We start from the raw sequence: 20756 nt of genomic DNA, 5'->3' as shown, positions 1-20756 counted from the left end.
GATGACTTCTCCTAGATATGCTTTGCTTTTACCAGTAAGCATCATTATCAATACATGCTTTACAGTGTTAACTATTCAAAACAAAAACTAACATTGAAGTGACTTTATGTTGGTAGTCAACCTTGTATAGGAGAAACTGCTGGGTGTTAATTGTGATGGTCTGACGATATGCAATGCGAGCTAGCTGGTCCTTGAAAGGATGCTATTCAACTATTCTAGGTTCATTATTATCTGAAAAAAATGTTGTAGAGTTATAGGAGAGGGGGGAGACTGTAAGGATTTGGATGTGAAGAGTCATTAGAGCACATCATCTTTTAGAGATTGGCCTAGGTTAGTCACCACATTTTGTTTGGTACATTATGATGAATACATGTCACTACAAACTGAGGGCTTTTGTGTATTTTTATCTCTGACCCAAGTGCAACACCTGGATTGTAACTTTTATTGCACAAACCTCTGGTGAGAGGAATTGTGGTTCTGGGAAGTCTGAAAGGTGGGCACTGAAGGAGAATTAGGGGTTAATGTTGTCATATGATATTGCCTTTCAAGAGGATAAATAAAGATGACATCATCCTGTTCTTTCTTTTCTATATTTATTTTTTTTATCAGATCCGACAACAATAATCATTTGTTATAATAGGTAATGTAACAAGACTTCTTGGCCGATATATGCATTTATCACTCATTTTATTAAGATGGAGATATATTATGGTATGCATATTCATCGAGGAATAGGGAAAAGGTGGATTATATTGGGAGAATTAGGAAAATAACATGGCTAATTAAGCTCTTTTAGGGGCCGATAACATTAGAATTAGTGCTGTGCATATGCATCTGACAATCGTAGTAGGGTTTTAATTCTTGGTATACTCTATATCGCTGCATGGCCTCACCTTCTCTTATACCTTTATGCATTGTCTAGATGCTTTCTTTTGTTGCTGTTCCAGTGAGCTGCCGAATGTTAATCCAATGATTCCATTTCCTTACAACTTTATGGAGGGCTGGTTCTAATGATTGCTTTTATTAATGTGGCATTCTGGAAACATTTTAATATGCTTCACAAGTCAAATTTCATTCACACTATAGATACAGAAGAAGTGTATTTTCTGCGTCATATGATATGAAGTTCTACTACTTGTAGATAAATATTTCTAATAAAAATGATGCAGGTTGGGGGCCTAGTGCAAGCTTCAGAGTTACCCATTGGAAGACTAAAGCAAGCTATGCAATAGAAGTAAATCTAAACCTAGAATTTTGAAAACAATTATCAATTTGCAAACTGAAAGCTATGGATCTAGATGCCAAGGAAAAACTAAAATAAGAAATAACTAGTAGTTTCATGCCATGCTACTAAGAGGGCCTTATTGTCGCTAAGGACTACATCAAATGATGCTTGCGATACTCCATGACCAAGGACTCCACCAACTAGCCACTCTGCCAATCCCTAGAATTGATCAGGGTAATGTAGAATCTACTATGCGGAAAGAGAACACCAATGTGCACCCAATAAAAGAGAAGCTTTATTAATTTCTCAGTGATCAAAAATGAGTATAGGTGGGCTGTATTCATAGGCTCAAGGTTCCCTTACAAAGCTATGAATGTTTGGGTTCCTTAGAGTCCAAAAAGAACAAGAGAAACAACTCCTAGACACCTAAACTAAGTGATCTCGCTGCTTTTGGTCTTTCCATTTTGATGGTGACTTATCTACCATCCAACTCCAGTTAGGGCATTGTTAGATCAACTGATGGTGGCTAGATTCACCGTTGGTTGCCTGGGACTTGAAGTCTGTCTTGGACTAAGGGCTGGAGCCTTTGGACTATAAGAGGTTGGATGCCTTTTGATGGTGACTAGAGTACCATCCGTTGAGTTCTGATTGTGCATTGTTCAGCCTCAGTAGGGTTTTGGGCACTGTTGCCCTTTTTTGGGCATGGCTTTGTTCTGGCCTGCATCAGAAAAGCTCTTAGAACATCTTGTATTGAGTTTTTGCTCTTTAACCTGATTTCTTTAGTGTATTCTTTAAATTCATATGGCACTCTGAATTTGAAATTGGATCAATCTTTTGCACATATTTTAGCAGTTGTTCAAGTTTTAGTTGATTACTCATTGTTGCAGATGTTAGAGTGGCTGTGAAAAATAAAGTTCCACTTGTGCGCTCATTAGCGCTAAGCTGGGTCACATGTTGTATTGAGACAAGTAATAAAACTGTTGTTCTTAAGATGCACAAAGATTATGTACCTATCTTCATGGAGGTAAGCGAATATCAACACCTATACTCTGTGCTTAATTTCTTAGAGTTTTATTGGAGACATGTAGTGTGATCTGTTGGGTATATGTGTGTGTGTGTGTGTGTGTACGTATATTCGAATATTTTTAATGTGTCTATTGTATATCTGTAGTGCTTGAATGATGGTACTCCAGAAGTGAGAGATGCCTCTTTTGCTGCTCTGGCAGCTATAACTAAGGTAAGAAGTGCCTTCCATTTCATACGCATTAAGAAGATGGCTACTTTCTATAACGAGCATCGATACTCAGTGTTGTTTTATCTCTTGCATTTGTAGATGGTTGGTATGAAACCTTTGGAAAAGTCATTAGACAAGCTTGATGATGTGAGGAAAAAGAAGCTGTCAGAAATGATTGGGACTACTGGTGGTGGTGTGGTTACTAGTTCAGGATCAGGTCTGAAACTTCGGTAGCATATTTTTGTAGTTTATCTTAATACAACTTCAGAAGATGTTATCTTTTGTCCTGATGTTAGTTTCTTTGATGCCAGCTTTGCCCTCAACTTCAAGTGGAAGTATTTCTGGTCATGAGGTGAGTTTATTCTTGGTTTTGTTCATTGATAAAAACACCCTATGTTCATACTGGTAACTGTAATTGTTTCCTTCTATTTTATCTGAAAGAAAATTTTCTTAACCATTCTAGTCTACAAGATTCTATTAAAAAAGCATGTCTATTAGCTTAAAAACTTCCGTTGTGAAAATTGGTTAGCTTAGCAGAAAACCGTGACATTTGGGTCAAAAGAGAAGCACATTGATTCTGCTGGAAATGCTCTGAAACTGAAAATAGCTTAATTTAATGATGAAGTATTTTTCAAAGGAAAAACAGTAAATTGCAACAATAGTAAAACTATTGCAATTGGAGAATGATAACATTCTTGTCAGCTGAACATTTAAAACTGCTTTAGAATTTTGTCAGCTTTTGCTCCACTGAAAAGATGCATCCCATCTTTCTGGGCTCATTAATTGCATGCCACCTCGTTTACTTTAAGTAATCACTTTTCCTTTTGCTATCTTTTTGTACTATTTTGGAGATTTGTGCTAGATTCGATAAAGATACTGCACCAACGCATGTTTGTGCTGCACTGATATATATGGGAAATTGTATGGCCTTCTTGCTTTTTTATTCCAAGTTGTCATTGTACAATTTAAATTGAAGATCTGTTTCTTTTGGATTGTTAATATATTACATTGACTTGTTGAACCAATTTGTTAGCAACTCCTTGTCCTTTTCCAGGCTTTCTGTTGCAATAGGTGCTCATTTAGTTTTCCAATCCATTTAGTTATTGTAAATGATCATTATTACCATGGGTACTGGAGAAAGCTGTTTGCTTGAATTATTTATTTCATATTTGCTCCTGTGGGACCTAAATCACCTTTTTTTCATATTATTTGAAGGCTGCTGATAGCTCATTTGTGAGAAGATCTGCAGCAAGCATGCTTACAGGGAAAAAGCCTGTCCAAGCAGCAGTGAGTTGCAATTTTTTACTTGTCAAATTTATATGTGGAGAATGTCACATCTTCTTAGTCTTAACTTTTATCTGATGGCATGGTTTAAACTCTTATCAGTTGACTACTAAGAAAAGTGGCTCAGTCAAACCAGGCGCTGTGAAAAAGGCTGATGGGGCTGGACAGTCAAAGGCTCTAGGATCATTTGAGACTGAAGATGTTGAGGTAATTTGCTGATTAGGAACTGAATCTTTGACTTGTTAATTAGTGAAAGATCTGTGTGGGGTAGAATATAGAAATGCAAGGCTAATGGAAGCAAATGATTAGATAAAAAAGCAAAATACTTTCTTATTTTTATGCAGGCTGCTATTCTCTTTAGATGATTCTTTATGTGGCGCACAGTGATGTGTCAAAATCTTGTTTGCAGCCAGGTGATATGAGTCTGGAAGAGATTGAAGGAAAATTGAGTTCTCTTATAAAGGCTGAGACAATATCTCAATTAAAAAGCGGTCTTTGGAAAGAACGCCTTGAAGGTTTGTTGTTATGCTCCATGAACCATCTCTTTTACTTCTTGTTGCTGACTTTAACTATAATGTCTTTGATTGGATCAGGAATCAACTCTTTAGTTTTTAATTTTGCCATCTGGTTTATTGTTTCTTTTAATCATAGTTTTTATAGAATTACTGGAATTATGTTGAAGTTAGTTTTAGATGTTGACGTCTTTCATTATGCCTTTTCTCACTAAAAAACTTTCAGCCAATCTCTCTCAAGCTTGTGGTTATTATCCTTCCTATGTGTCACTCATTGTGTGCACAAGGAGTTGGCTACCATTGTTTGTTTTGATGTGGAACAAGAACAAAATATCTTCTGTAGAGATGAGTATTAGGTGGCTCTTCCTTGCTTTTTTTTTTTTCTTGTTTTTAATTTGACACGTTAGTTGGTGGCATTGCTTGTTAGAACTTTAAGACCTTATCCAGAAAGCAATGCCATTGGACTTTTCATAGGTGCTTCGTGTACAGCTTTATTCATGTGCCGAGACTCATGAAGAAGATACAGACTACAGAACAATGCCATCTGTTGGATCTTGCAATCTTCTAATGGTCGTTTTCAGCTAGGCTATCAGAAAGAGGTGTGACTCGTAGAAAATGGTTGATCAGTCAGTGGTGAAGTTCTAGACCTTGATCATTGTTTCTTGGTATGACCCGTAACTCCACAATCATGATTTGTTTAGAAACTTCAATACAGTGAAGCTTCTTATTTTCTGATCATGTGGGATTTAAGATGAAAAATGAGGCTGGGGCATTTGCTTGAAACAGGCCTTCTTTGGCTTTGAGGCTAGACACATCATCGCAGAACTCAAGTAAACTATCCCTGGAGTTGGCAAAGGGCATCTATTTTACTATCTTTGTATGGTTCTGTGCTTCAAATCAAGGTGGCATCTGTTTTGGTAGAAGTCCTACAGCTGCTGGACATGTCGTTTGAAAGGAGATTCTGGGAATATATAATGAGATTCTAGGAAGAATTGCATCTTACATTGAGAAAATAAGGGAGTATGAATTGTTCTGTTGGTTGAGGGTGATACCTTTTAATGCTAATTAGGCTGTGGTTTGAAATTTGTTAGTGGATCATTACATTGCGCCTTCCTCTTCGACTCTCATTCATTTTAGGTTGCAGTTTATTATTATTATTATTATTATTATTATTATTATTATTATTATTATTATTATTTATTTTCTTGATTAATAATTTTTTCCTTCTGTCAGTTGGCATATTCCAGTTTTCTTGCTTCGCCTGACTCATAAAACTTATCAGATAGCATAGTATTTAAATGTTTGATCTTCACCTATAAGGGTGGATATGTGTTGGCACTTTGAGTTGTAAGCAAACTCTTTAGGGCAGCCATCTTTGTTGAAAGCTTTTTCTTTAAAAAAATAAAATGGTAGAGTAGAGACCTGTGCGGGATATGAAATAAGTAATGATTTGTTCCAATGAAGGTGATAAGCAAGTTATTTGGAAAATAATTTAAAATAATATTTGATTTTTTCTATATCTATGTGATAATGTGGTTGAATGTTGTAAACATTCTTATCTGAAGCGCTGTAGAAATTTACAAGGGATGGTGGACTGTTGCTGAGTATCCTTTGTCTTTCCTAATGGTTTAGTTAGAATGCTTGATCTGCTTATCGTCCCTGTAGGTGTAAAAGGTATGCATCATGAATTTAAGGGGGCGTAGAGATGAAATATTGACATTATCAGTATTTAAGTTCTTAAATGTGGCCATTACTTGGTGCAATTGCAAAGGCTTGGGCTGAGAAGTGCAATGGCACAATTTTTTGAGTCCTAGTGCAGCCACTTTGTGTGAAAAAATGCTGAAGGTTAGGTCTGTCCCTAGTTTGCCCCTCCCAAGATCTTGGACTGTTGGGAATGTAATTAGGTGTTTAGTTTTAATGATACTGTTGGTTAAAGGGGTGACCTGGTGGCACTCGAGGGCTTTTCCTATGTCTCAAAACTTTTCTTTCAATTTATGAAGTTTGACATCATTATTGAAATTTTATGCTTTGAATATCAAACCTTAGTCTATTACAAAGGTATCCAGATAAAATTTTTGAACAAGACATAATAATTCTGGCAAACTAATCCAGAAAGAAAATATAAATATCAGGTTCATCGACTCGGAACCGGATTCTGTGCCGGCCGACCTGCCGGTGGTACAGGATGATACAAACCCATATCGGGCCGTATGAGGCTCGAACTGACAAGGAAACGAAAGTGGGGGAGAGGGATAATCGAAGAGGAAAAGAGAGAGAGGGGAGAGGAGGGAGGGAGAAGGAGGGAAAGGAAGGCCAGTGGAGATGTCGGTGGTAGCCATTGCTGGCCCACCAAGGCCTCTGGGGCTCCATCCTCCTCCAAGAGAGGAGAATAGAGAGAGAGAGAGAGATAGAGAGCGAAGGGGGGGGGTGGAGAGGGAGAGAAGTGGATGGAGGGGAAGGTGGTGGGGAGACTATCGGAGGGCCTTCGAGGCCCATGGACAATAGAAATCTCCTCTGTTGGAGGAAGGTGGAGCCTCAGAGGCCTTGGTGGCCCACTGATGGCCTCGGTGGGCCATCAACAACCTTTGCCTCCCCTTCTTTCTCTCTCTTCCTCTTTTTCTTTCTCCCTCGCTCTATTTAGTTGATGTTTTGAATTGAACATCTGAACCGCATCGATAGGTCACCAGTATGTTTTGGCACGCCTCAAACCGTCTGGTTTGCGATGGTTTGGCAGACACAGATAATACAATGAACTACTAATGGCTTAAAAAGTTTTGATGGAAGATAACAAGTATACATCTCAATGTACTTTATGAATTGGTACTTCGACCAGGTACAGTTCCTTGCCCTACTCAGCTTTCGCATGAAGCAGGAGTGGTGGTACAAGCTTGATATGTGAAGTTGGCATGAGCACTAGTGGAAGACAGAACTGGTAGGGGTAAGCCAGTCCATTTAGGTTGTTGCAATCAAGGGTTCCTGACCTGTTTTTCCAACAATCTCATTTTTGCTTCCATGATGTGATATGGGACATTGTTGATTATGTGCATGTATTTATGCTTGTCTTTATGTATGTGATTATCATGTTTTCGGTAGAACTTCAGTCGAGATTTACTAATGCATCTAGCATATTTTTTGCTAATGTTATATGAAGTTAATGAAGTTTTGGCTTTTGGCATAAGGGGAGTTCTAATGGATTCTCTGCTTTTGGGAAAAAACTGCTTAGACATGAAGAAAAAGCAGTTGATATTATATCGTTGCATTGTTGACAAGGTGATCTTTTCCCTACAATGCTGTGCCCATTAGTGGTTATGTAGAACTTGTTTGGGCTTTTGTGGGTTTCTGGAATAATATGCGGGATTGGATCCTCCTGTCTTCCTTTGTCATTCAGATAAGCTTACTATGTGATTTAATAGGTGCTAGTACAATGCTGTAATGCACTGCATTGTTTTTCTTTAGGCACTTATTTTCTAGAATAAGGCTTACTTTCAAGAAAGGTGTCAGGAGATTTCTAAACTGATTAATTTTTCAGTCTGGTACTCTCTCTTTATGTGTGTGTGTGTGTGTGCATGCACGTTGTATGTGTTTTGGATTTAAACTATTAATGCATAATTGGAGGGTATGAAGAAATTTATTTTGTATGGATTGTCTAGCATTCCCTGTTTAATTTTTTATTTTGACTTTTCTAATAGTATAATAGATGGTAATAGAATATTTTAAAAAATATATACAATGTTTTTGTTTCTCTTTTAACTTTGCTAGCTCACAATGTAGTTGAGCACTGAAAATGCTACTTTTTTTTTCTGGCAGCTACTAGCTTGCTAAAGCAGGAAGTTGAAAATCTTGGAGATCTTGATCAGTCTGCTGAACTTTTGATTCGTTTATTGTGTTCTGTTCCTGGATGGGGAGAGAAAAATGTACAGGTATTTCACTTTTTTACTTTTTTCTTTGTATGGAGCTAGGACTGTTCGAAGCCTGCTTAAAGAGCACAGTGAAGGTGGGATTGAGCTGAGATCTCTTGTATCCATGCAAGAGACTTTTCCAAGTGAACCATTGCCATTTGAATTTTAATTCGATGAAACAGGTTCAACAACAAGTCATTGAGGTTATTACATACATAGCTTCATCAGTGAAACGCTTTCCAAAACCATGTGTTGTACTCTGTCTCCAAGGTATGTACTTAGTAGAAAAATTTTCATAGTTATCTTTCATAAATGTACATATTTATGTATGTATAAATATAATTATCTTCCTATATGTACACAAATATGGACATGTAATTTTTAACTATTAACTAACACTAGACTCCAAAAGTTTGAAGCTCTAAGGGAAGGGGTCAACAATGTATATCAGAACTTAACAATAATTTTATATGTGAATATAATTATGCATGGTAAAACTAGAAAGGATAGATTAATAAATGGGTATATTAGAGGAGTCATTGGAGTTGCACAAATTAAGGATAAAGTGCTGGCGAATTGGTTGAGATGGTTTGTGCGTGTGCAAAGAAGATATAAGCGGGCTTTAATAAGAGGAGATACATTCATTTCTGTTGGAGGATGTAGCAGGAGGGAAGACCAAAGGCGACATGGATGACAATTGTCAGGAAATATGTGCAGACAAATGAAATCGCATTAGAAGTGACCTAATAGGAATATTTGACAAATAAGAATCCATGAAGCCAGCCTGAGTAGTTGGGATAAGGCTTGATGGTTAAGGTGATTATGTAAATACATTTATGTGGTACCCTTGGGTGGTAATGGGTCAAATCAACCTCTAATCTCAAGGCCCAGCCTGCCTGACACGAAGCTGACCAATGTGCTAACAGATCACTGCCACTTGAACCGTCATTGAGACTGATCTGGACCCGACTCTTGGAAGGGGTATAGGATAGTGGAAGAAGATAAGTGGAAGAGAGGATGAGAAATGTGGGCAGCAAACTAAGATAAGAAGAGCGCTAGTGAATGGTGGTGATCAGGATTCGCCGTACCGGGCCGAGTCGTCCGGTACGAGGAGTACCGAGCCGGACCGGTAGTTTACCGATCCGATTTGGACCTTTTTTTCGAAATATTTTTCGAACCGCCCCGAACCGCTCGGTTCGGTCCGGTTCGCATCCATACCGCCCAAAATTGGACGGTATGGATCGGTTCGGTCCGGTTCGGTTCACTGAACTGAACCGTACCGACATGCCCACATGAATAAAGTGGGGAGGGGGGAGGGGGGTGGGTTCGGAGACTTAAATCATTGAGCGGCTTAAGAGTTCTCTGAGAACTTCTCAGAGAACTCCCGAGGATCCGAAGTTTATGAAGGTCCCAACGAAACCGTTGAGACCTCCGAAAAATTAGAAAAAAAAGAAAAAACTTCGTCAAATTGTAGGAGTAGTTTGAGGAGAGGCTGATCTTTGGCCGGAGGTAAGATAATGTGTTATTTTTTTAGTAAATATTTTTTTTTTTTATTTTTGTTGTTAAAAATAGGATAAGAATGAGAACGAATGAAAATAAGAGAAAATCATGCCAAAATCTTGTAATTTTGGTATGATTTAATTATATGTGATAGATTTTTGGAAGATCTACACGATGACACCAAAATTGTTAATTTTCGTTAATTATATATTTTTTAAATATTTTTAAATATTTATTTATTTAAAAATTAAAAAAAATAAATTTTAGAGAAAAAAATCAGAGTTTGGGAATCATGTTTAGAATGACTCAAGCTACTTAAATCTAATTTCAATTTTTTTTCAAATATTTGAAATAAAAAATTATTTTTTTAATTATTTAAATTAAAAAATTTAATTATAAAATAAAATATATATAAAAATAGTTCTATATTTTAGTTAATTTAAAAATATTATTTGAAATATATAACATATTTATTTTGAATTTATAAATTTTAAAATAATTATTAAAATTATTTTAAAATTATATATAATTATTTTAATTATCGTTAAACTATCGTGTTTTGTTGTACTTGCATATATTTATAAGAAAAAAATTTAGAGCATGACGTTCGTTCACTTTAATTAATCAGCTTTTTTATAGTATATATTTATTTATATAAAAATTATTAAAAAATTAAAAAAATAAAAAATCAGTGTTAGTTTTGAAATTGAGAATAATGTTTAGAATGATTCAAAACAATTGAAATATTTGAATCTAACTTGAGATTTTTTTGAAATTTTTATTATAAATATTTAAATAGTAAAAAATATTATCAAATAAAAAAAATATATAATTAGTGTTATATTACAGATAATTCAAAATAATTAGTATTTTGTTATATCTGCAGAAATGAGTAAGAAGAAAGATCCAGAGCGTGACATCAGTTGGGATCATGACGAGATGCTCTCGGCTTGGCATCATTGGAGATGCAAATGGTGCAACACAGAGTTCAAGGGAGGAGGGGTGACTAGGTTGAAGTAGCATCTGGCTGGTGGTTATCCTGATATGTCCATGTGTCGGAAATGTCTGCAAGAAGTCCGACAATTGATGAAAAAGTACTTTGCTGATTCGAAAGCAGCGAAGGAAAGGACAAAGCAGAAAAAAATCGAAGTAGACCGTCGAGCTGCAGAGTCACCTTCTTATCACTCTAGAGAGTCAGAGGAGACTTTTGCTCCAGATGATGAGGAGGCACAGATTGAAGCTGCCATTCAGACGAGCTTGGCGGATCAGTACCAGCAGGAGGACATGGTCCGGTACAGAGAGCGATTCAGACCATCATACTACGAATCAGAATCTGGATCAGCGACTGGTAGGGAAGAATTCGAGTTAAGGAGAACTACCTCAGTCAGAGAGCCTAATGGTAGAGGGAGCAGACGCAGCATGTCTTCTTTGTTGGAAGCTTTTGACAGTAGGAGGAGGTCCTCCAGAGATATTCCAGCAGGAGCCAGCATTCAAGATTTGGATCCACATGCTTTGCCCAGCAAGGATTCAAAGCAGCAGAGAATTGACAGTATGCTGAAAAAAGATAAGAAGAAGGATATGTGGCGAGCTATTGGATCATGGTTTCATTTCAGCTATATTCCAGCAAATGCAGCAGCCAATCCTTACTACCGATCTGTTATTTCAGCCATAGAGGCTGCCGGTCAGGGTGTAGATCCTCCAGGACCTAAGGACATCTATGGTCAGCTTCTTGACAGCAATAAAGAGGATCTGCAGAGATGGATTGCTTCTTACAAAAATAAATGGCCTACATACGGTCTGACAGTGATGTGTGATGGTTGGATAGGTCCTACTAGACGGAGCATCATTAATTTTTTGACATACTGTGATGAAAAAATATTTTTTCACAAATCAATCGATGCTTCAGATAAGATGCACGATGCCACATATATCCTTGGTTTGATGGAAGAGGTGATTGATTCAGTGGGTGAGCAGCATGTCGTGCAGGTCATCACAGATAACGGACCACAATATAAGGCTGTCGGAGAGTTGCTGATGGAGCAGCGACCGCAGATATATTGGACCCCATGTGCTGCACATTGCATTGATCTTATATTGATGGATATCGGAAAGATTCGCAGGGTGCAGCAGGTAGTGGAGATTGCCCAGACCATTACTAGATTCATCTACAACCACACATGGGTTCTTTCATTGATGCGGACGTATACTGGGGGGGAGATCTTACGATCGGGTATCACACGGTTTGCTACCAACTACATAGCACTTGATAGTCTTCTTTAAAAGAAAATAGTCCTACGTCAGATGTTTGTCAGTGCTGAGTGGCAGGAGAGCAGATATGCGAGGGTTGGCACTGATGGAAGTCATGTGGAGAACTTGGTGACGAGTCAGTCATTTTGGTAGCGGACTGAGAAGATAATGAAGGCTATCAAGCCTTTATATGAGGTGCTTCACGCTGTGGACAGCGAGAAATACCCCCAGATGGGCTTCCTATATTACATGATGGAGAGAACAAAGAAACAGATCAGTGAGAATGATCTCAAGCATGCTCAAGAATTCATTAACATTATTGAGCGTCGTTGGGACTATCAGATGGGCAGAGATTTGCATCTAGCTGGTAAGTTTGGATTCAAGAATGTTTTAAAATATTTTTTCGAAGCATGAAAATAAAATTGTGCTTAATGAGTCTTGAAATTTATCTGCAGCTTATTACTTGAATTCGAGATTTCAGTATACTATTTCGGAGATAGATATGGATAGCGAGCTTCTTGCTGCTCTTCGCAATGTCATATATAAGATGGTGCCCGATCCAGAAATCGCGTCGTTGTGTCTGCAAGAGGTATGCTAGTTTAAAACAGATGTAATTATTCAACTGAATTAGATTTGATATATTTATAAATAATAAATATATTTTATTTCAGACAAAATAGTTTAGAGAGGAATCAGACAGTTTTGAAGTCCCATCAGCTGTCGTAAGCAAAAAGCAGATGAATCCAAGTAAATTACATATCAATAATGAGCAATGTAGATTGATATGTAATTTTGCTTAATAATATCATCAAATTTGATATGTAATTTTGCTTGTGTAGCTGAATGGTGGATTCATTTTGGAACGTCAGCAGAAAATTTGAGACATATGGCTGTCCATATTCTTTCTCAGACAGTCTCTGCTAGTGGTTGTGAGCGTAATTGGTCTACTTTCGTCCTTATCCACAGCAAACAGAGAAATCGTCTGACACAAAAATGCCTCGACGATCTTATATATGTTCACTACAATCTGAGGTTGAGGCTAAAATGTATTCAGGAGGAAGTTCAGTTGAAGTACATTGATCCGACGTTGGATGATTATGCCGACGAGGATGACGATCCGATCATCGGATGGCTTGCAGGTCAGCAACAGGAGCCAGAGCTTGATGAGCCAGGATCTCCTCCACGACCAGCCAGTGTGGTGGCGAGGGAGATCAGGGTGGATCCAGAGCAATGGACAAAAAAAAATATTTCACATAGAGTTTCAGCTGATCAACCACAGTCTGAGGGGACACAAGGGACTCATTCATCATATGACTCTCTATCCGATACATCTTTCCAGAGATTCGAGCGAGAGATGTATAGACGATCCTCCCAGCGGCCAGTAAGAAGGCATCCATCCTCCCAATCACAGGAAATTCAGTCACAGAGGGGCACAAGGGGAAAAAAAGGAAAAGACAGTTGTACGTGCACCACTCTCGAGAGTACAGGAGCTATCTGGTTCAGATACGGACACCAGGGAGAGTGATGATGATACTGGTAGTAGTAGCCATGGATCTGATGATCAGAGAGGAACTGGAGGACAGGAGACCACCGTTTATTAGATACAGCCACAGGATGATATTCGATTCACCGGTGAGTTTCAGTTTACGCATGTCACACAGGATAGGGATCATGGTGGACAAGTTGGTAGAGATCGTGGGGAGTCGATTTCATATAGACGACGGGCTCCTAGAGATTGTCCAGCACATGATGCAGCTGCGGACGATCTTGCATGTGGAGTAGGGTCCATAGATGTATCTGGATCATCCTCGCATTATGGATCCTATTATCCACAGCCACCTTATGATTCATATGCATATGGTGCATCCGAGGCATCATCTTCCAGTGGTTACTACCCTATGCAGCCTGGAGCATCTTACGGATCAGATTTTGCTACTGGCATATTTGGATGGGCTCCTTCACAATTGTACCATCATCTCGAGGATACTTCTCAGAGTCAGAATTTTAGCGAGAGGTCTGAGATGTCTTACGATCTAGAGATGATGCCTTATGGGATGATGAATATTCGAGAGTACGATGCAGCTTGGCTAGAGGGTTGGACTGATGTCCCTTCAGACTATGTTGATGATCCAGACATCTACGAGCGTCACAGACACTCGACAAGAAATTTAATGAAGAGTACATCTTAAGGTTCATATATCAGTTATTGCGCTTTATACTTAAATATTTAGATATATTTTAATGCGTATTTTATATATTTTTTCTTTAGTTTTAAGATGATACAGTTGAAATATAATGTAAATAAATATATGTTTGAAATTTTGGATCAAGAGTCTTTGTACCACAACATAACTCCAAATTGAACCCAAATATGTCAATAATATGCAATATAATGTCATATTGAGGTTGTATTTATCAATTATTAACTTTAAAAATTCAAAAAAAAAATTGAAAATCGAAAGAAATTTTATGTACCGATACTGGACTGGTACGCCTGGGCATACCGTATGTCGGTACGGTACGGTACTGATACCGTATCGGTCTGGCACCGGCATGCCGTCCGGTACCGGTACAGCAAATCTTGGTGGTGATGTTCGATAACGAGATGGGTGATAGATTGTTGCAGTCTGTAGTGGGGTGGCGGTGGGTGGACTGCTGTGTGTTGGCAGTCTGGCAGAATTTGGTCAGTTGGCAAAGATCAGTTGTTCGGTAGAGGAGGGTGGAGTGGAGGAAGAAAGGAGAAAGAAGCTCAGGAGGATATGACCGAGGGAGGAGAAGGGAGAGGAAGAGAGGTAGGGGAGTCAGGGCAGTAAAGAGATGGGAAGAGGGTTCAGGGTTTTTGTTTTATAACACATATTTGCGTATGGAGGTATATTACTAAACTTATGAATTGTGAATAAATGGTTGGATCATCACAACCTGAACCTGACATGCCAACTGGTCAACATTTTCTGGACCCAAACCCAACCCTTGGAACAGACATTTTGGGTACTCTCAGGTCAGGTTTACCGGGTTCTTGTCAAAATTTCTTACCCTATATACTTGGTGAGATACCTTGATGGCTTTAACTGAGCTTAACACAAGATGGTTATCTTAACAATATCATTCTAAATTTCGCCATAGTTATTAGATAGATACATTATTAAAATTCTGAATAGAGTTCTCAGTTAACATATTATAGCAACCTTTTACAACCTGTTCTTGCCTTCCTTTCTATGTGGCTTATTGTTGTAGTTTGGCTTCTGTTTATTTTGTCGCTTGCTTTCAGTTTGTATTTATGAAAACCAACTCTTACAGAGTTTTTCTGAGACATACTTCATTTTGACAGGCATAAGTGAAAGGGTGGCTGATATCAAAACTCGTGCCCATGCAATGAAGTGCCTCACTACTTTCTCTGAGGCAGTTGGTCCCGGATTTATATTTGATCGAGTAAGTAGAGACGGGATTATGGTTTAGTTTCCTTATGCACTTTTATATTAAGTATGCTGTTTTACATATCTGGAGTGCTTGGATAGAAAATGCATATGCATACTTGTTGTCAATTTATTATGTAACAGCACTGACAAGTTTTGATTATTACATTTTAGCTCTACAAAATCATGAAAGAGCACAAGAATCCCAAGGTTCTTAGTGAGGGTATTCTATGGATGGTGTCTGCTGTTGAAGATTTTGGGGTTTCCCATTTAAAATTGAAGGTGTTCATATGTTTGCTTGTTTTGCTATGTGCTATTTCTACGTGAGGCTTTTGAGCACTATGTTTCTTTGCTTCTTGTTTCACTGAGAAGTGCTGCTTTGCTTTATTGTAGGATTTGATTGATTTTTGCAAGGATATTGGGCTGCAATCTAGTGCTGCTGCAACAAGAAACTCGACTATCAAACTGATTGGAATGTTACATAAGTTTGTTGGTCCAGGTCATGATTTTTAATTTAGCTCAAAATGATGGCTGCTCATGATTTCAGTGGAGTCTCTAAATCTTTGTTTTCTGCAGATATTAAAGGTTTCCTGGCTGATGTCAAGCCTGCACTTCTTAGTGCTCTGGATGCAGAGTATGAAAAAAATCCATTTGAGGTATAATATTTAGTGCTGGTCTAGGCAGTTCAGATCCTTTACTTCAACAATTGTGGTACCTTTTTTTTTCCTCTCTTTCTTTATTTTTTTTTTCTTTTGAGAGAAGGGAGGGTCTTGCCCCAACCCAGCACCTGGGTGTAGATGGGATTCAAACCCAGGTCATTGGGTGCCACAACCCAATGACTTTACCAACCACACTATTTGTCACCCACAACATTAGTAATACTTATCATGTTAATTGACAGGGTGCTGCTGCAGCTCCAAAGAAAACAGTGAAAGCCTTGGATTCCACATCATCTACATCTGCTGCTGGTTTTGATGGACTACCACAGGAAGACATTAGTGCAAAGATAACACCTAATCTCTTGAAAAACCTTGGCTGTCCTGACTGGAAGGTATGATGTTAATAACTATGTTCTTAAGCCTGAAAACTGTTGCCATCAACCACAGGTTTCACTTTTCAGTACTATGTAATGCTGAGTCAGATATGTAAACTTTAGGTTCGTTTGGAGTCTATCGAGTCAGTTAATAAAATTCTGGAAGAAGCTCATAAACGCATACAACCTACTGGCACTGGTATGCTGTCACATAATGTACTTTGTATGTGTAAGGTTCAGAAAAATTTGATGCATTTTGACTTTGTTCCTGATTCTTTTCCTATTTTGAACTACCAGCGGAGTTATTCGCAGCATTAAGAGGTCGTCTATTTGATAGCAATAAAAATTTAGTGATGGCAACCTTGTCCACTATTGGTAGTCTTGCATCTGCCATGGGTCCTCCTGTGGAGAAGTCAAGCAAGGTTCCACTTAAGCAAAAGCTTCTACTGATTCTTATTTTCCTAAATTATTTTGAAGTCTCGATAACATGATTACTGACACTGTATTTTATAAAGGGAATTCTGGCAGATGTACTAAAATGTCTAGGTGACAACAAAAAGCACATGAGAGAATGCACTTTGAATAATTTAGATTCATGGATTGGAGCTGTTCAACTTGATAAAATGGTATTCACTGATCCAAGGAGATTCGGACAATTGTTTTCTGCTTTTGGCATATGGTGGTCTGAAGATTTTTTTTGGTTTTCCAGGTTCCATACATTACAGTAGCATTGGCTGAACCAAAGCTTGGCACAGAAGGGCGAAAAGATCTTTTTGATTGGTTGTCTAGGCATCTTGCAAAAATTAATGAGTCATCTGATGCTTTGCACCTGCTAAAGCCAGCTGCCTCTGCTCTCTCGGTAATCTTACATGGATTGTTCATCAGTGTCACCATTCTAGAAAAAAATTATGAATGATATATGATTTCATTCGTCTATCTGGCTTCTCCAGGATAAATCAGCAGAAGTTCGAAAAGCTGCTGAAACTTGTCTGGGTGAAATTTTGAATATTTGTGGACAAGAAGCAGTATGTGGTTAACTTTTTAAATCTCTTCTGCACTTTTCTTGTTATTTATTGTCTGATCAGTCACATTCTCCTAATATCTATTCCTGTGGTTGCTTAGGTGGCCAAAAATCTGAAGGATTTAAAGGGACCAGCTTTAGCTCTTATTCTTGAGCGGTTAAAACTTTCTGGTCTACCTGAAGGTGTTCTTTTGCAATCTTAGACCATTTTATTTTGAATTGTTTTTATTTGGTTGCAGTCATTAGTTTTTCCCTGTAATACTCATGTTTTTCTGCCCCTTCCAGAAGCTTCAGATTCCACCAAAGTGATTTCTACTGGTCTAAAATCCAGTACAAGAAATGCAAAACCAGGTTTAAATAGTTTCGGTGATCGTGGGTCTAAACATGGCAACAAGGCCATATCTTCGGTCTGTTCTGTTGGCTCAACTTTCAAACTTTTTTCAACAAAATTTTGGATGCTTATTTTTTTTGTATGTGGACAGAGAGGTGTTCCTACAAGGGCTTCAAAACTCGACACTTCTGTATCCGTTCAAGATCTCGCAGTCCAGTCACAAGCTATGTTTAACATCAAGGACTCAAACAAGGTCTGTTTTCATGAAGGAAACACAATATGCTTTGATACAGAGATTTTAAATATCTGATATTTGCATGTTTAGCTATGCAGGAAGATAGGGAGAGATATGTTGTACGCAGATTCAAGTTTGAGGAGCCCCGTCCGGAGCAGATTCAAGATTTAGAGGTTTGTATGTCTAATTCCAAAAATATCTGACCTTAAGCTTTTGGAGTATGGTTATCTTTTTTTTCCCTTCTGAATAGAGAGAGATCATCTGATGTCATAGGTGTCATTAATTCTTGGGTACCTCACTGTTATTCCCCAGGCCCACCTGTTTTCTCTTGCCTCCTTTTCCATCTGGCACCTCTAAATCTTACCATAGCGTCCTTGAGATCAATGGCATAATCAACATGCCATCAGTTCAGATGAGCTGTCCTTCAGGAATCCAGCTATTTATGTTTCCTGTATAAAGGCCTTTTTCCATATCTATCAACTATTTATACTCTTTTTAAATAACCATCAAAATTATGCCTTAAGTTACATGTAGATAGGCCGCTACAAGCTCCACCAGTGTAGTATCTCTGATATGAATTATGGGGAACAAACTTTTCAAAAATGCTCCAGCTTGAGGCATGAGAAACCAGAAATGATGAGCATATGTGTGTATTTGTTGAGCATCTGCCAATGCCACTTGTCATGGAAATTCCTTAGCTGCCAGAAACTTGTGTAGGTTCAGGAGTGGATTTTGGCGCAGTCACAGAGAAGCAGGTCTCTTAGAAAAAATGTTAATCAGAAGATGCTTAGGAAGCAGGTGTGGGGATGAGTTTCTAGAGATCCCGAAGCAGGTCTGCCACCCTATGCAGACTGTTGCGGCTATTAAGGGAAATTTCCTTAGGAGCATTGCATCCAGTGTAGCCATTAATCACCACTTTATCTCTGGCATTCCTTAGCTTAGGGAAATTTCCATAATTCATTGCATCCAGTGTAGCCATTAATCACCACTTTATCTCTGGCATTCCTTAGCTTAGCCATTAAGGGAAATTTCCTTTGGAGCATTGCATCCAGTGTAGCCATTAATCACCACTTTATCTCTGGCATTCCTTAGCTTAGGGGGCCAACTTCTTCTCACATCGCCTCAAGGGTGTCATGGGAAAGTGCTGCGGGGAGTGCCTGCCCCCTAAAATTACTCATCAGGGAAGTTACTTTTATCAAAAAGTATGATGTAGTGTGAACTTGGACAGATGACATCAGTCTACAACAAGCTGCATCTTTGAAGGCTTGAACTATGAAGGGCCTTCAATGAATTTGTTTTGAACAGACAACAACATGCTTAATAATCCAGAAGCTTGGTTTTCTAGCTTTTCTCAATAGCAACTTTTTGGTATTTGCATTGCCAAACATTTGATTTTTCTTTATAAAGTTCACTTCTTTGCAAGAGAGAGAGATTTTTAGTGGAAAAAATGCTGTTAGAGTAATACGAAACCAGAATTATAACACTTTCATCTAAAACCTATTATGAATACTGAAGATCATCACACAAAATCCATAAATAGAATCCAGTCCCAACTTTAATTGAGTTGATATTCTCTTACCTTAATGTGTGGACAAAAAGGACGAATTTTAGATGACTTTTCCCTTTTTTTTGTGTACATCGCCATCCGCCGTGTTTGGTCCCGTTGGTGGCCCGCTGCATGGGGGGTGTGGGGTGCCAGTGTCTGCATCCTCTTCCTTAGGAGCCTGTCATGGCCCCGGGGGGCAGAGCATTGCTTGGCGTGACGCCCAAGCAGGCGTGCCCTCGGCCGGGTGGCCTTGGGCACAACTTGCATTAAAGACTCGATGGTTCGTGGGATTCGATAACTTTTCCCAATTGGTAACTTACAAGTCTCATGCTTTTTGACCTAACATGCTAAGAAGCTATATTACAAATGTCAATCTGAAAATGAATGAACTTTTTTCCTAGACTCCCAAACTTCAAGCAGACGACTCCTTAAGACCTTAAAAGGGGTTCTGTTTCTCCACTTCCATCTTTGTTTAATTAATCGTTCTCAGATGAGTTCATTCATCATAGGGATATTGTCGATGTTACCGACATTCTTTTTCCAGTAGCTCATTATTGAATCCTCTGGTTTTACAATGGCAGCTAGTAATCCTCTTTTTCCCTCTTAAATATTGTGCACCACCATTGTGATGGACCTAGGGATGTTCAAACTGACAGACTGAATTCATAATGACTGTCAACTGCAACTTGGCTAGCCAAATGTATAAAGAGAAGAGTGTGTGAACTACATATTACACCATAAGGCTTCTTTGCCAAATGACTGCATGTTGAATGACCCAAATTAATGGAGACAACATTGAATTTGACATCCTAGTTAATACTGTTTGGCTTTATTAGCCAGCTTCCATATTCTCGAGAATATAGCTTAAAGAGGTTAAAAAATTTCATGTGGATGGTTTAATGGAAATGATAGCTGTTTATGGAGTAGAAAAGCTGGAACATGACAATGAAATTTGACTGGTGTATTATGTACTTATCTCCTTTTAACATGTATGTTGAATGAAAATGGATAATATTTAATATTAGTAACAATTCTGCATTAATGATATATATGGACTTCTACCATTGAAAAGTCAATCATTTGCGTTTTTTTTTTTTAAATGTCAAACACCATCTGCTGCAGTGTGATTTTATGAAGCATTTCAGAGAAGACCTGCATAGGAGACTCTTGAGCACGGATTTTAGGAAGCAAGTTGATGGGCTTGAGATGTTACAAAAGGTGGCTTCACTATTCACTCATTTTTCTTAGATGTGTATTCACATATGCATGCATTATA

General features: G+C 38.2%; 1 protein-coding gene and 1 pseudogene across 3 annotated transcripts in view; both read left to right on the top strand.

Annotated features, from left to right (window-relative positions):
- LOC105046061 (protein MOR1) overlaps positions 1-20756 on the top strand; it is a 56622-nt gene that overhangs the window by 8944 nt on the left and 26922 nt on the right. For 2 of the 3 annotated variants that reach the window (XM_073258383.1, XM_010924553.4), the window contains exons 12-35: positions 2113-2249; positions 2397-2462; positions 2559-2676; positions 2771-2811; positions 3675-3746; positions 3846-3950; positions 4153-4258; positions 8063-8175; positions 8337-8424; positions 15230-15330; positions 15489-15596; positions 15708-15813; positions 15891-15970; positions 16216-16365; positions 16471-16546; positions 16645-16769; positions 16863-16973; positions 17057-17206; positions 17298-17372; positions 17470-17551; positions 17654-17775; positions 17851-17952; positions 18033-18107; positions 20603-20698. In XM_073258383.1, coding sequence (XP_073114484.1) covers positions 2113-2249; positions 2397-2462; positions 2559-2676; positions 2771-2811; positions 3675-3746; positions 3846-3950; positions 4153-4258; positions 8063-8175; positions 8337-8424; positions 15230-15330; positions 15489-15596; positions 15708-15813; positions 15891-15970; positions 16216-16365; positions 16471-16546; positions 16645-16769; positions 16863-16973; positions 17057-17206; positions 17298-17372; positions 17470-17551; positions 17654-17775; positions 17851-17952; positions 18033-18107; positions 20603-20698 — 2405 coding nt within the window. The remainder of the gene's footprint in view (positions 1-2112; positions 2250-2396; positions 2463-2558; positions 2677-2770; positions 2812-3674; positions 3747-3845; positions 3951-4152; positions 4259-8062; positions 8176-8336; positions 8425-15229; positions 15331-15488; positions 15597-15707; positions 15814-15890; positions 15971-16215; positions 16366-16470; positions 16547-16644; positions 16770-16862; positions 16974-17056; positions 17207-17297; positions 17373-17469; positions 17552-17653; positions 17776-17850; positions 17953-18032; positions 18108-20602; positions 20699-20756) is intronic. The other variant, XM_019850853.3, reaches the window with a different exon arrangement.
- On the top strand, positions 10482-14079 carry LOC140857860 (uncharacterized; annotated as a pseudogene).

Source organism: Elaeis guineensis, chromosome 5 (assembly GCF_000442705.2).
Source record: "Elaeis guineensis isolate ETL-2024a chromosome 5, EG11, whole genome shotgun sequence".
Lineage (NCBI taxonomy): Eukaryota > Viridiplantae > Streptophyta > Magnoliopsida > Arecales > Arecaceae > Elaeis > Elaeis guineensis.
The sequence above is the reverse complement of the archived record's forward strand: the minus strand, read 5'-3'. Positions and strand labels throughout refer to the sequence as shown.